The following is a 13,665-nucleotide window of genomic DNA, read 5'->3' on the forward strand; positions in this document are numbered from 1 at the left end:
CCTACAGAATGCTGTACAGAACTGGCGAGTTGATTTCTGGACTTGGATACCTCATAGAAACTACATATGAATAAAGATCCAATCCTAAAATCTGGGGTGGCTTCTCCCTCGACTGTCTCGAAAAATCGTACCTCTGTTCCCCTAGGATGCCGGAAGAGTTTTCTCAATGTGCATCTGCCCGTGTCCTAAGTGATCTGTGACCGAGCCCTGTCCGTCCTGTCTCAAATATGTACGTGCAAACACTTCTCTCCATTTCCACAACTACCCACGGCCCCTTGTGGAACCACTGGCTCTTTGAAAAAAATCCCAGAAGTGGTTTTGGCTTTTTGGCTAGGAGGCCTAAGCCTGCTGAGAACTTTCCTGCCCAGGATCCTGTGTGACCAAAAGTGCCTCTGCTGGGAGCTGGGATCCTCGGGACCATGCTTGCTAGCGCTGGATGAGTCTCTGGAAGGACGCACGGGACTCCGCAAAGCTGACCTGTCCCACCGAGGTCAAATGGATACCTCTGCATTGGCCCGAGGCCTCCGAAGTACATCACCGTCACCAACCGTCACCGTCAGCATCCTTGTGAGCCTGCCCAAGGCCCCGCCTCCGGGGAGACTCTTGGGAGCCCGGCCTTCGTCGGCTAAAGTCCAAAGGGATGGTGACTTCCACCCACAAGGTCCCCACTGAACGGCGAAGATGTGGAGCGTAGGTCAGAGAGGGGACCAGGAGGGGAGACGTCCCGACAGGCGACGAGTTCCCAAGGCTCTGGCCACCCCACCCACGCCCCACGCCCCACGTCCCGGGCACCCGCGGGACACCGCCGCTTTATCCCCTCCTCTGTCCACAGCCGGCCCCACCCCACCACGCAACCCACGCACACACGCTGGAGGTTCCAAAACCACACGGTGTGACTAGAGCCTGACGGAGCGAGAGCCCATTTCACGAGGTGGGAGGGGTGGGGGTGGGGTGGGTTGGGGGTTGTGGGGTCTGTGGCGAGCCCGATTCTCCCTCTTGGGTGGCTACAGGCTAGAAATGAATATCGCTTCTTGGGCGGAGGGGCTTCCTTAGGCCATCACCGCTTGCGGGACTACCTCTCAAACCCTCCCTTGAGGCCACAAAATAGATTCCACCCCACCCATCGACGTTTCCCCCGGGTGCTGGATGTATCCTGTCAAGAGACCTGAGCCTGACACCGTCGAATTAAACACCTTGACTGGCTTTGTGTGTTTGTTTGTTTCTGAGATGGAGTCTTGCTCTGTCCCCCAGGCTGGAGTGCAGTGGCGTGATCTCAGCTCACTGGAACCTCTGCCTCCTGGGTTCAAGTGATTCTCCTGTCTCAGCGCCACCATGGCCGGCTCATTTTTTTTTTTTTTTTTTTTTGGTAGACACGGGGTTTCACCCTCTTTCATTGGTTTTCACTGGAGATTCTAGATTCGAGCCACACCTCATTCCGTGCCACAGAGAGACTTCTTTTTTTTTTTTTTTTTTTTAAGCGCAACGCAACATGTCTGCCTTATTTGAGTGGCTTCCTATATCATTATAATTGTGTTATAGATGAAGAAACGGTATTAAACACTGTGCTAATGATAGTGAAAGTGAAGACAAAAGAAAGGCTATCTATTTTGTGGTTAGAATAAAGTTGCTCAGTATTTAGAGCTACCTAAATACGTCAGCATTTACACTCTTCCTAGTAAAAGCTGGCCGATCTGAATAATCCTCCTTTAAACAAACACAATTTTTGATAGGGTTAAGATTTTTTTAAGAATGCGACTCCTGCAAAATAGCTGAACAGACGATACACATTTAAAAAAATAACAACACAAGGATCAACCAGACTTGGGAAAAAATCGAAAACCACACAAGTCTTATGAAGAACTGAGTTCTTAAAATAGGACGGAGAACGTAGCTATCGGAAGAGAAGGCAGTATTGGCAAGTTGATTGTTACGTTGGTCAGCAGTAGCTGGCACTATCTTTTTGGCCATCTTTCGGGCAATGTAACTACTACAGCAAAATGAGATATGATCCATTAAACAACATATTCGCAAATCAAAAGTGTTTCAGTAATATAATGCTTCAGATTTAGAAGCAAATCAAATGATAGAACTCCACTGCTGTAATAAGTCACCCCAAAGATCACCGTATCTGACAAAATAACTACCACAGGGTTATGACTTCAGAATCATACTTTCTCTTGATATTTACTTATGTATGTATTTATTTTTTTTAATTTATTTCTCTTGAGACGGCGTCTCGCTCTGTCGCCCAGGCTGGAGTGCGATGGTGTGATCTCGGCTCACTGCAACCGCCACCTCCCTGGGTTCAAGCGATTCTCCTGCCTCAGCCTCCCGAGTAGCTGGGACTACAGGTGCCCGCCACCACGCCCAGCTAATCTTTATACTTTTAATAGAGACGGGGTTTCACCGTGTCGGCCCGGATGGTCTCGATCTCTTGACCTCGTGACCCGCCCGCCTCGGCCTCCCAAAGTGCTGGGATGACAGGCGTGAGCCACTGAGCCCGGCCTTCTCTTGACGTTTAAACTATGAAGTCAGTCCAGAGAAACGCAATAAATGTCAACGGTGAGGATGGTGTTGAGGCAGAAGTAGGACCACACTTTTTCCTATCTTATTCAGTTGATAACAATATGACCTAGGTAGTAATTTCCTATGTGCCTACTTATACACGAGTACAAAAGAGTAAAACAGAGAGACTGCTAAATTAAAGGGTACGTGAAGTTCTTCATAGTAACTCCGTAAACTGGAACACTGTCAAAAAGCAGCAGCTAGTGAATTGTTTCCATGTATTTTTCTATTATCCAATAAGTGAACTATGCTATTCCTTTCCAGTCTCCCAAGCACTTCTTGTCCCCATCACCACTTCGGTGCTCGAAGAAAAAGTAACAAATCAAGGAACACAACTAAAGAAACACACACACAAACCAAAGACAACTACAGCGTCTGCAAAAGTTTGCTAGAAGACTGAAACTGTTGAGTATAAGGATCTGGTATTCTACGATGATCATGAGTTCACTTCAGAGTTTGTTCAAGACATACGTTTCGTAAGGAAACATCTTAGTTAGAAGTTATTCAGCAGTAGGTACCATCCCTAAGTATTTTTCACCAAATCCGTGACAATAAAGAGCTATCTAACCAGAAAAATTAGCGAGTACCGGCACCATCCATAGGGCTTTGTCTTTACGCTTCATTAGCACTTACCATGCCTTACAATGTCTAGGATTGACCCTGATAGCATTTCGAAAACAAGCTAATGCTTTGTCCAGTTCTTCAGTGAAGACAAGCTCACGCCCTAATGCGCTATAGGCATAAGCATCATTTGGATCCACTTCGAGAGTTCTCTGGAAGAATTGAATCGCAATATCGTGTTCCCGTTGCAGACCGAAACAGTTCCCTGCAGCACACCAGGCCTCTGGCTGGCGAATTTTTATCCATGTCTGTGAAGTCTTTGGACAGAACTGAAAGAGCAACCTCTTTCGGAGGATGCCAAAGTGTTGTAGAGTAGATCTCCATGCCTTCGACTCTGTAATTCTCAATCCTCCTAACCTCTGAGAATTGTCTTTCAGCTTGCGTGGACTCTGAAAGTTTACAATAGGCCCTTCCGATTTGGCACAGTACCCAACCGGTATTGCAGTGGTGAGAAGCTAGATGGCTCAAGATGCTGATAGCTTCTTTGCCGTGGTAAGAACACAAAGCTAAATAACCTTTCCCCCTTTCACGAAGAAGGCTCAGCAAGCCTTCCGCTGCTGCTTTTTGTAGATTAAAAGCCTGAATCTGAGGCGCGATTGCGGCTATTTTCCCTTCTGAAATGACGGAAGAGTCCAATTTTGTCACTTCCAGGCTATCACTTATGTTCGGTGGAGTTATTGCTCCTTTATTAGTTTTACTTTTGGTTCTTCTGTTTGGGATTTTAGGTGGAAACTTCATTTTTAATTTTCTCCTATTCTCCTCGGTTGTGGAGCTGTCACTAGTCAAGAGTCGTGAATTTCTTCGAGGCGGTGCATTTGGGGGAGATGCCATAGTGGGGCTCAATACCTGAGGTGTTGCCCTTGTCGGCGGACCAGAACTTTGTGTTTTTGCAAGGACTGGAGTTACCTTTCGGCTCTTTCCCCTCTGCGAGAAGACAGACGGTGTTCCGGTTTGGCCGATTCTGGCAACAGGCTTTTCTGAAGGGGCTCCGGTGGATGGCACGTCAGTGACAGACGGTGTCTCATACCAGTGCAGTTTTGTCAATAGGGTCCGTCTCCGGGACTTGGGGTTTCTAATGGCAAAATGCCAACACTTGGGGTTAATGGACTAACAGCTGCTGGTCCTCCTAATAAACTTCGACCAGTTTTTGGTTTATGTTGAACCTGTTTAGATCATATGGAAGTTCCTGTTCCCAGTGGGACAGTATCAGGTGAAAGGACAGCTGAATCGATAGAAGACACTGGGGAGTCTGTATTCAAGGAGTACTTTGAATTGGAAGATTCTAAATTCCATCCGTTTCATTCGACGGTGTCCTGGGGTGTTTCCGTAAGAACGGTCTCGGGCTGTCTGTGACATAAACTAGGACGAGGTCCAAGTGTTGTGGCGCAACACTTGGACAGGCAGTTGCTAAAGCTCTCTAGAGAGGTGAATCAAAATGTTTGGTCAGGATCTGGCTTTTCCCCCCTATTTCACATCATGATTCAAAGGGACACCAGAGGAAAGGATTTCAACGAAGGCTCTTTTGGTCACATTCTGATCCTTTGGTAAGCCGATCTGTCTTGCAATATACATGTCCCGACGATGGAAGGGGAAAGCGAGCTGAATCACCAAACTCAGGAACGATAATATCATCGTGGCTTTTCTGCTTATGAAACACTCCACCCGATAAGATTTGATCCCCTTCTGCAAGCTTGCTGAGATCAACACAACATTTCGCAAGCAGGCATTTGCATTGCGGGGTAGTACAACTGTGTCCTTTCAAGAGTCTATATGTTTTATAGGCCTTTCCTGAGCGGTAAGAACAGGTCGCCAGTAAGAACAAGGCTTCTTCTGAGTGTACTTCTGCATAAAGGCGTTCTGCGGGGGAAACCGCATCTCGGTAGGCATAGTGGTTTAGTGCTTGCCATATAGCAGCCTGGACGGGTCCCTGCAGCACCGCCATCCTCGAGGCTCAGGCCCACTTTCTGCAGTGCCACAGGCACCCCCCCCCCCCCATAGCGGCTCCGGCCCGGCCAGCCCCGGCTCATTTAAAGGCACCAGCCGCCGTTACCGGGGGATGGGGGAGTCCGAGACAGAATGACTTCTTTATCCTGCTGACTCTGGAAAGCCCGGCGCCTTGTGATCCATTGCAAACCGAGAGTCACCTCGTGTTTAGAACACGGATCCACTCCCAAGTTCAGTGGGGGGATGTGAGGGGTGTGGCAGGTAGGACGAAGGACTCTCTTCCTTCTGATTCGGTCTGCACAGTGGGGCCTAGGGCTGGAGCTCTCTCCGTGCGGACCGCTGACTCCCTCTACCTTGGGTTCCCTCGGCCCCACCCTGGAACGCCGGGCCTTGGCAGATTCTGGCCCTTCCTGGCCCTTCAGTCGCTGTCAGAAACCCCATCTCATGCTCGGATGCCCCGAGTGACTGTGGCTCGCACCTCTCCGGAAACATTGGAAATCTCTCCTCTACGCGCGGCCACCTGAAACCACAGGAGCTCGGGACACACGTGCTTTCGGGAGAGAATGCTGAGAGTCTCTTGCCGACTCTCTCTTGACTTGAGTTCTTCGTGGGTGCGTGGTTAAGACGTAGTGAGACCAGATGTATTAACTCAGGCCGGGTGCTGGTGGCTCACGCCTGTAACCCCAACACTTTGGGAGGCCGAGGCCGTAGGATCCCTCGAGGAATCGCCTAACCCTGGGGAGGTTGAGGTTGCAGTGAGTGAGCCATAGTTGTGTCACTGTGCTCCAGTCTGGGCGAAAGACAGAATGAGGCCCTGCCACAGGCAGGCAGGCAGGCAGGCAGGCAGAAAGACAACAGCTGTATTATGTTCTTCTCAGGGTAGGAAGCAAAAATAACAGAATACAGCACTTAATTAATTTTTTTTTTTCCCTTCGGACGGAGTTTCACTCTTGGTGCCCACGCTGGAGTGCAGTGGCACCATCTCGGCTCACCGCAACCTCCACCTCCCGCGTTCAAGCGATTCTCCTGCCTCAGCCTCCTGAGTAGCTGGGATTACAGGGAGGAGCCACCACACCCAGCTGATTTTGTATTGTTAGTAGAGACGGCATTTCTCCATGTGGGTCAGGCTGGTCTCGAACTGGCGACCCCAGTGGATCTGCCCGCCCCGGCCTCCCAAAGTGCTGGGGTGACAGGCGTGAGCCATCGTGACTGGCCGGCTACGTTTATTTATTTATTTTTTTAATTATTTTACTTTTTTTTAGTTTTCCATTTTAATCTATTTATTTATTTACATTTATTTATTTATTTATTTATTTACTTATTTATTTATTTTCGAGACAGACTCTCGCTCTGCTGCCCAGGCTGGAGTGCAGCGGCGTGATCTCGGCTCACTGCAAGCTCCGCCTCCCGGGTTCACGCCATTCTCCTGCCTCAGCCTCCCAAGTAGCTGGGACTACAGGCGCCCGCCACCGTGCCCGGCTAACTTTTTGTATTTTGAGTAGAGATGGGGTTTCACTGTGGTAGCCAGGATGGTCTCGATCTCCTGACCCCGTGATCCGTCCACCTCGGCCTCCCAAAGTGCTGGGATGACAGGCGTGAGCCACCGCCCCCGGCCTATTTATCTATTTATTAACTTTGAGTCCAGGTTATGAAACCAGTTAGTTTTTGTAATTTTTTTTTTTTTTTTTTTTTTTTTGAGACGAGGTTTCACCGTGTTGCCAAGGCTTGGACCGAGGGATCCACCGGCCCTCGGCCTCCCAAAAGTGCGGGGATGACAGGCGCGAGCCTACCGCGCCCGGACCCCCCCTTTCCCCTTCCCCCGCTTGTCTTCCCGACAGACAGTTTCACGGCAGAGCGTTTGGCTGGCGTGCTTAAACTCATTCTAAATAGAAATTTGGGACGTCAGCTTCTGGCCTCACGGACTCTGAGCCGAGGAGTCCCCTGGTCTGTCTATCACAGGACCGTACACGTAAGGAGGAGAAAAATCGTAACGTTCAAAGTCAGTCATTTTGTGATACAGAAATACACGGATTCACCCAAAACACAGAAACCAGTCTTTTAGAAATGGCCTTAGCCCTGGTGTCCGTGCCAGTGATTCTTTTCGGTTTGGACCTTGACTGAGAGGATTCCCAGTCGGTCTCTCGTCTCTGGACGGAAGTTCCAGATGATCCGATGGGTGGGGGACTTAGGCTGCGTCCCCCCAGGAGCCCTGGTCGATTAGTTGTGGGGATCGCCTTGGAGGGCGCGGTGACCCACTGTGCTGTGGGAGCCTCCATCCTTCCCCCCACCCCCTCCCCAGGGGATCCCAATTCATTCCGGGCTGACACGCTCACTGGCAGGCGTCGGGCATCACCTAGCGGTCACTGTTACTCTGAAAACGGAGGCCTCACAGAGGAAGGGAGCACCAGGCCGCCTGCGCACAGCCTGGGGCAACTGTGTCTTCTCCACCGCCCCCGCCCCCACCTCCAAGTTCCTCCCTCCCTTGTTGCCTAGGAAATCGCCACTTTGACGACCGGGTCTGATTGACCTTTGATCAGGCAAAAACGAACAAACAGATAAATAAATAAAATAACACAAAAGTAACTAACTAAATAAAATAAGTCAATACAACCCATTACAATACAATAAGATACGATACGATAGGATGCGATAGGATACGATAGGATACAATACAATACGATACGATACAATACAATACAATACAATACAATACAATACAATACAATACAATACAATACAATACAATACGCCGGGCGCGGTGGCTCATGCCTGTCATCCCGTCACTTTGGGATGCCGAGGTGGACGCATCACCTGAAGTCGGGAGTTGGAGACAAGCCCGACCAACATGGAGAAATCCCGTCTCAATTGAAAATACAAAACTAGCCGGGCGCGGTGGCACATGCCTATAATCCCAGCTGCTAGGAAGGCTGAGGCAGGAGAATCGCTTGAACCTGGGAAGCGGAGGTTGCAGTGAGCCGAGATTGCGCCATCGCACTCCAGTCTGAGCAACAAGAGCGAAACTCCGTCTCAAAAATAAATACATAAATAAATACATACATACATACATACATACATACATAAATTAAAATAAATAAATAAAATAAAATAAATAAATGGGCCCTGCGCGGTGGCTCAAGCCTGTCATCCCCTCACTTTGGGAGGCCAAGGCCGGTGGATCAAGAGGCGGTCAGACCAACAGGGCCAGTATGGTGAAACCCCGTCTCTACTCACAATACACAACATTAGCCGGGCGCTGTGCTGTGCTGTACTGTCTGTAATCCCAGCTACTCGGGAGGCCGAGCTGAGGCAGGAGAATCGCTTGAACCTGGGAGGCGGAGGTTGCAGTGAGCCGAGATCGCGCCACTGCAACCCAGCCTGGGCGACAGAGCGAGACTCCGTCTCCAAAAAATGAAAATGAAAATGAAACGCAACAAAATAATTAAAAAGTGAGTTTCTGGGGAAAAAGAAGAAAAGAAAAAAGAAAAAAACAACAAAACAGAACAACCCCACCGTGACATACACGTACGCCTCTCGCCTTTCGAGGCCTCAAACACGTTAGGAATTATGCGTGATTTCTTTTTTTAACTTCATTTTATGTTATTATCATGATTGATGTTTCGAGACGGAGTCTCGGAGGCCCGCCCTCCCTGGTTGCCCAGACAACCCCGGGAGACAGACCCTGGCTGGGCCCGATTGTTCTTCTCCTTGGTCAGGGGTTTCCTTGTCTTTCTTCGTGTCTTTAACCCGCGTGGACTCTTCCGCTCGGGTTTGACAGATGGCAGCTCCACTTTAGGCCTTGTTGTTGTTGGGGACTTTCCTGATTCTCCCCAGATGTAGTGAAAGCAGGTAGATTTGCCTTGCCTGGACTTGCCTGGCCTTGCCTTTTCTTTCTTTCTTTCTTTATTACTTTCTCTTTTTCTTCTTCTTCTTCTTCTTCTTCTTCTTCTTCTTCTTCTTCTTCTTCTTCTTCTTCTTCTTTTTTGAGACAGAGTTTCACTCTTGTTGCCCAGGCTAGAGGGCAATGGCGCGATCTCGGCTCACCGCACCCTCCGCCTCCCAGGTTCAAGCGATTCTCCTGCCTCAGCCTCCTGATTAGCTGGGATTACAGGCATGGGCCACCGTGCCTGGCTGATGTTTGTACTTTTAGTAGAGACGGTGTTTTTCCATGTTGGTCAGGCTGGTCTCCCACTCCCAACCTCAGGTGGTCCGCCTGCCTTAGCCTCCCAAAGTGCTGGGATGACAGGCGTGAGCCACCGCGCCCAGCCTCTCTCTCTCTCTCTCTCTCTCTCTCTCTCTCTCTCTCTCTCTCTCTCGCTCGCTTGCTTGCTTTCGTGCTTTCTTGCTTTCCCGTTTTCTTGCTTTCTTTCTTTCTTTCGTTTCTTTCATGCTTGCTTTCTTGCTTGCTTGCTTGCTTTCGTGCTTTCTTGCTTTCCTGTTTTCTTTTTCTTTCTTTCTTTCTTTCTTTCTTTTGTTTCTTTCTTGCTTGCTTTCTTGCTTGCTTGCTTGCTTTCGTGCTTTCTTGCTTTCCTGCTTTCTTTCTTTCTTTTGTTTCTTTCTTGCTTGCTTTCTTGCTTGCTTGCTTTCGTGCTTTCTTGTTTTCTCGTTTCTTTCTTTCTTTTGTTTCTTTCCTGCTTGCTTTCTTGCTTGATTGCTTTCGTGCTTTCTTGCTTTCTTGTTTCTTTCTTTCTTTTGTTTCTTTCTTTCTTGCTTCCTTGTTTTCTTGCTTTCTTGCTTGCTTGCTTTCGTGCTTTCTTGTTTTCTTGCTTTCTTTCTTTTGTTTCTTTCTTGCTTGCTTTCTTGCTTCCTTGTTTTCTTGCTTTCTTGCTTGCTTGCTTTCGTGCTTTCTTTCTTTCTTTCTTTCTTTCTTTTCTTTCTTTCTTTCCTTCTTTCTTTTCTTTCTTTCTTCTTTCTTCTTTCTTTCCTTCCTTCCTTCCTTCCTTTCTTTCTTTCTTTCTGTTTCGTCCTTTTGAGACAGAGTTTCACTCTTGTTTCCACGGCTAGAGTGCAATGGCGCGGTCTTGGCTCACCGCACCTTCCGCCTCCCGGGTTCGAGCGCTTCTCCTGCCTCAGCCTCCCGATTAGCGGGGATTACAGGGAGGCACCCCCACGCCTGGCTTGGCTGATGTTTGTGTTTTTAGTAGGCACGCCGTGTCTCTCCATGTTGCTCAGGCTGGTCTCCAACTCCCGACCTCCTGTGATGCGCCCACCTCGGCCTCTCGAAGTGCTGGGATGACGGGCGTGAGCCACCGTGCCCGGCCTGTTGACTCATTTCGCTTTTTTATTTCTTTCGTTTCCACGCGTTTACTTATATGTATTAATGTAAACGTTTCTGTACGCTTATATGCAAACAACGACAACGTGTATCTCTGCGTTGAATACTCTTGCGTATGGTAAATACGTATCGGTTGTATGGAAATAGACTTCTGTATGATAGATGTAGGTGTTTGTGTTATACAAATAAATACACATCGCTCTATAAAGAAGGGATCGTCGATAAAGACGTTTATTTTACGTATGAAAAGCGTCGTATTTATGTGTGTAAATGAACGAGCGTACGTAGTTATCTCTGTTTTCTTTCTTCCTCTCCTTCGTGTTTTTCTTCCTTCCTTTCTTCCTTTCTCTCCTTCTTTAGGTTTTTCTTCCTCTCTTCCTTTCCTTCTTTCTCTCTTTCTGTCCTTTTTTCCTTCGTGCTTTATTTCTCTTTCGTTCCCTGTGTTTCCTTCTTTTTTCTTTCCTCTCTGTTTCTTTTTCCCTTCTTTCCTTCGTTTCTTTCCTCATTCTTTCTCTCTTTTTCGTGTTTCTTTCCTTTCCGTCTGTCTTTTAAAAAATGGAGTGTTTCAGAAGTTTACTTTGTGTATCTACGTTTTCTAAATTGTCTCTCTTTTCTCCATTTTCTTCCTCCCTCCCTCCCTCCCTCCCTCCCTGCTCCCTTCCCTCCCTCCTTCCCTTTCGCCATCTGTCTCTTTTCCCCACTCCCCTCCCCCCGTCTGTCTCTGCGTGGATTCCGGAAGAGCCTACGCATTCTGCCTCTCCGTGTGTCTGCAGCGACCCGCGACCGAGTCCTTGTGTGTTCTTTCTCCCTCCCTCCCTCCCTCCCTCCCTCCCTCCCTGCTTCCGAGAGGCATCTCCAAACACCCACGCGCCGTGGGTTGTCTTCTGACTCTGTCGCGGTCGAGGCAGAGACGCGTTTTGGGCACCGTTTGTGTGGGGTTGGGGCAGAGGGGCTGCGTTTTCGGCCTCGGGAAGAGCTTCTCGACTCACGGTTTCGCTTTCGCGGTCCACGGGCCGCCCTGCCAGCCGGATCTGTCTCGCTGACGTCCGCGGCGGTTGTCGGGCTCCATCTGGCGGCCGCTTTGAGATCGTGCTCTCGGCTTCCGGAGCTGCGGTGGCAGCTGCCGAGGGAGGGGACCGTCCCCGCTGTGAGCTAGGCAGAGCTCCGGAAAGCCCGCGGTCGTCAGCCCGGCTGGCCCGGTGGCGCCAGAGCTGTGGCGCGTCGCTTGTGAGTCACAGCTCTGGCGTGCAGGTTTATGTGGGGGAGAGGCTGTCGCTGCGCTTCTGGGCCCGCGGCGGGCGTGGGGCTGCCCGGGCCGGTCGACCAGCGCGCCGTAGCTCCCGAGGCCCGAGCCGCGACCCGCGGGGACCCGCCGCGCGTGGCGCGGGAGGCTGGGGACGCCCTTCCCGGCCCGGTCGCGGGTCCGCGCTCATCCTGGCCGTCTGAGGCGGCGGCCGAATTCGTTTCCGAGTCCCCGTGGGGAGCCGGGGACCGTCCCGCCCCCGTCCCCCGGGTGCCGGGGAGCGGTCCCCGGGCCGGGCCGCGGTCCCTCTGCCGCGATCCTTTCTGGCGAGTCCCCGTGCGGAGTCGGAGAGCGCTCCCTGAGCGCGCGTGCGGCCCGAGAGGTCGCGCCTGGCCGGCCTTCGGTCCCTCGTGTGTCCCGGTCGTAGGAGGGGCCGGCCGAAAATGCTTCCGGCTCCCGCTCTGGAGACACGGGCCGGCCCCCTGCGTGTGGCACGGGCGGCCGGGAGGGCGTCCCCGGCCCGGCGCTGCTCCCGCGTGTGTCCTGGGGTTGACCAGAGGGCCCCGGGCGCTCCGTGTGTGGCTGCGATGGTGGCGTTTTTGGGGACAGGTGTCCGTGTCGCGCGTCGCCTGGGCCGGCGGCGTGGTCGGTGACGCGACCTCCCGGCCCCGGGGGAGGTATATCTTTCGCTCCGAGTCGGCATTTTGGGCCGCCGGGTTATTGCTGACACGCTGTCCTCTGGCGACCTGTCGCTGGAGAGGTTGGGCCTCCGGATGCGCGCGGGGCTCTGGCCTACCGGTGACCCGGCTAGCCGGCCGCGCTCCTGCTTGAGCCGCCTGCCGGGGCCCGCGGGCCTGCTGTTCTCTCGCGCGTCCGAGCGTCCCGACTCCCGGTGCCGGCCCGGGTCCGGGTCTCTGACCCACCCGGGGGCGGCGGGGAAGGCGGCGAGGGCCACCGTGCCCCCGTGCGCTCTCCGCTGCGGGCGCCCGGGGCGGCCGCGACAACCCCACCCCGCTGGCTCCGTGCCGTGCGTGTCAGGCGTTCTCGTCTCCGCGGGGTTGTCCGCCGCCCCTTCCCCGGAGTGGGGGGTTGGCCGGAGCCGATCGGCTCGCTGGCCGGCCGGCCGGCCTCCGCTCCCGGGGGGCTCTTCGTGATCGATGTGGTGACGTCGTGCTCTCCCGGGCCGGGTCCGAGCCGCGACGGGCGAGGGGCGGACGTTCGTGGCGAACGGGACCGTCCTTCTCGCTCCGCCCCGCGGGGGTCCCCTCGTCTCTCCTCTCCCCGCCCGCCGGCGGTGCGTGTGGGAAGGCGTGGGGTGCGGACCCCGGCCCGACCTCGCCGTCCCGCCCGCCGCCTTCTGCGTCGCGGGTGCGGGCCGGCGGGGTCCTCTGACGCGGCAGACAGCCCTCGCTGTCGCCTCCAGTGGTTGTCGACTTGCGGGCGGCCCCCCTCCGCGGCGGTGGGGGTGCCGTCCCGCCGGCCCGTCGTGCTGCCCTCTCGGGGGGGTTTGCGCGAGCGTCGGCTCCGCCTGGGCCCTTGCGGTGCTCCTGGAGCGCTCCGGGTTGTCCCTCAGGTGCCCGAGGCCGAACGGTGGTGTGTCGTTCCCGCCCCCGGCGCCCCCTCCTCCGGTCGCCGCCGCGGTGTCCGCGCGTGGGTCCTGAGGGAGCTCGTCGGTGTGGGGTTCGAGGCGGTTTGAGTGAGACGAGACGAGACGCGCCCCTCCCACGCGGGGAAGGGCGCCCGCCTGCTCTCGGTGAGCGCACGTCCCGTGCTCCCCTCTGGCGGGTGCGCGCGGGCCGTGTGAGCGATCGCGGTGGGTTCGGGCCGGTGTGACGCGTGCGCCGGCCGGCCGCCGAGGGGCTGCCGTTCTGCCTCCGACCGGTCGTGTGTGGGTTGACTTCGGAGGCGCTCTGCCTCGGAAGGAAGGAGGTGGGTGGACGGGGGGGCCTGGTGGGGTTGCGCGCACGCGCGCACCGGCCGGGCCCCCGCCCTGAACGCGAACGCTCGAGGTGGCCGCGCG

At 53.3% G+C, this 13,665-nt stretch overlaps 1 protein-coding gene and 1 pseudogene across 1 annotated transcript in view; both read right to left on the bottom strand.

Annotated features, from left to right (window-relative positions):
- Positions 1-3,194: 3,194 nt before the first annotated feature.
- On the bottom strand, positions 3,195-5,128 carry LOC137653395 (cell division cycle protein 27 homolog; annotated as a pseudogene).
- A 3,741-nt stretch (positions 5,129-8,869) lies between these two features.
- LOC137653066 (uncharacterized) overlaps positions 8,870-13,665 on the bottom strand; it is a 26,894-nt gene continuing 22,098 nt past the window's right edge. The window contains exons 2-3 of the mRNA XM_068386460.1: positions 9,454-10,093; positions 8,870-9,105 (exon numbers count right to left, since the gene is read on the bottom strand). Of these exons, the coding sequence (XP_068242561.1) occupies positions 8,870-9,105; positions 9,454-10,093 (876 nt within the window). The remainder of the gene's footprint in view (positions 9,106-9,453; positions 10,094-13,665) is intronic.

This window comes from Palaemon carinicauda, chromosome 14, assembly GCF_036898095.1.
Source record: "Palaemon carinicauda isolate YSFRI2023 chromosome 14, ASM3689809v2, whole genome shotgun sequence".
Lineage (NCBI taxonomy): Eukaryota > Metazoa > Arthropoda > Malacostraca > Decapoda > Palaemonidae > Palaemon > Palaemon carinicauda.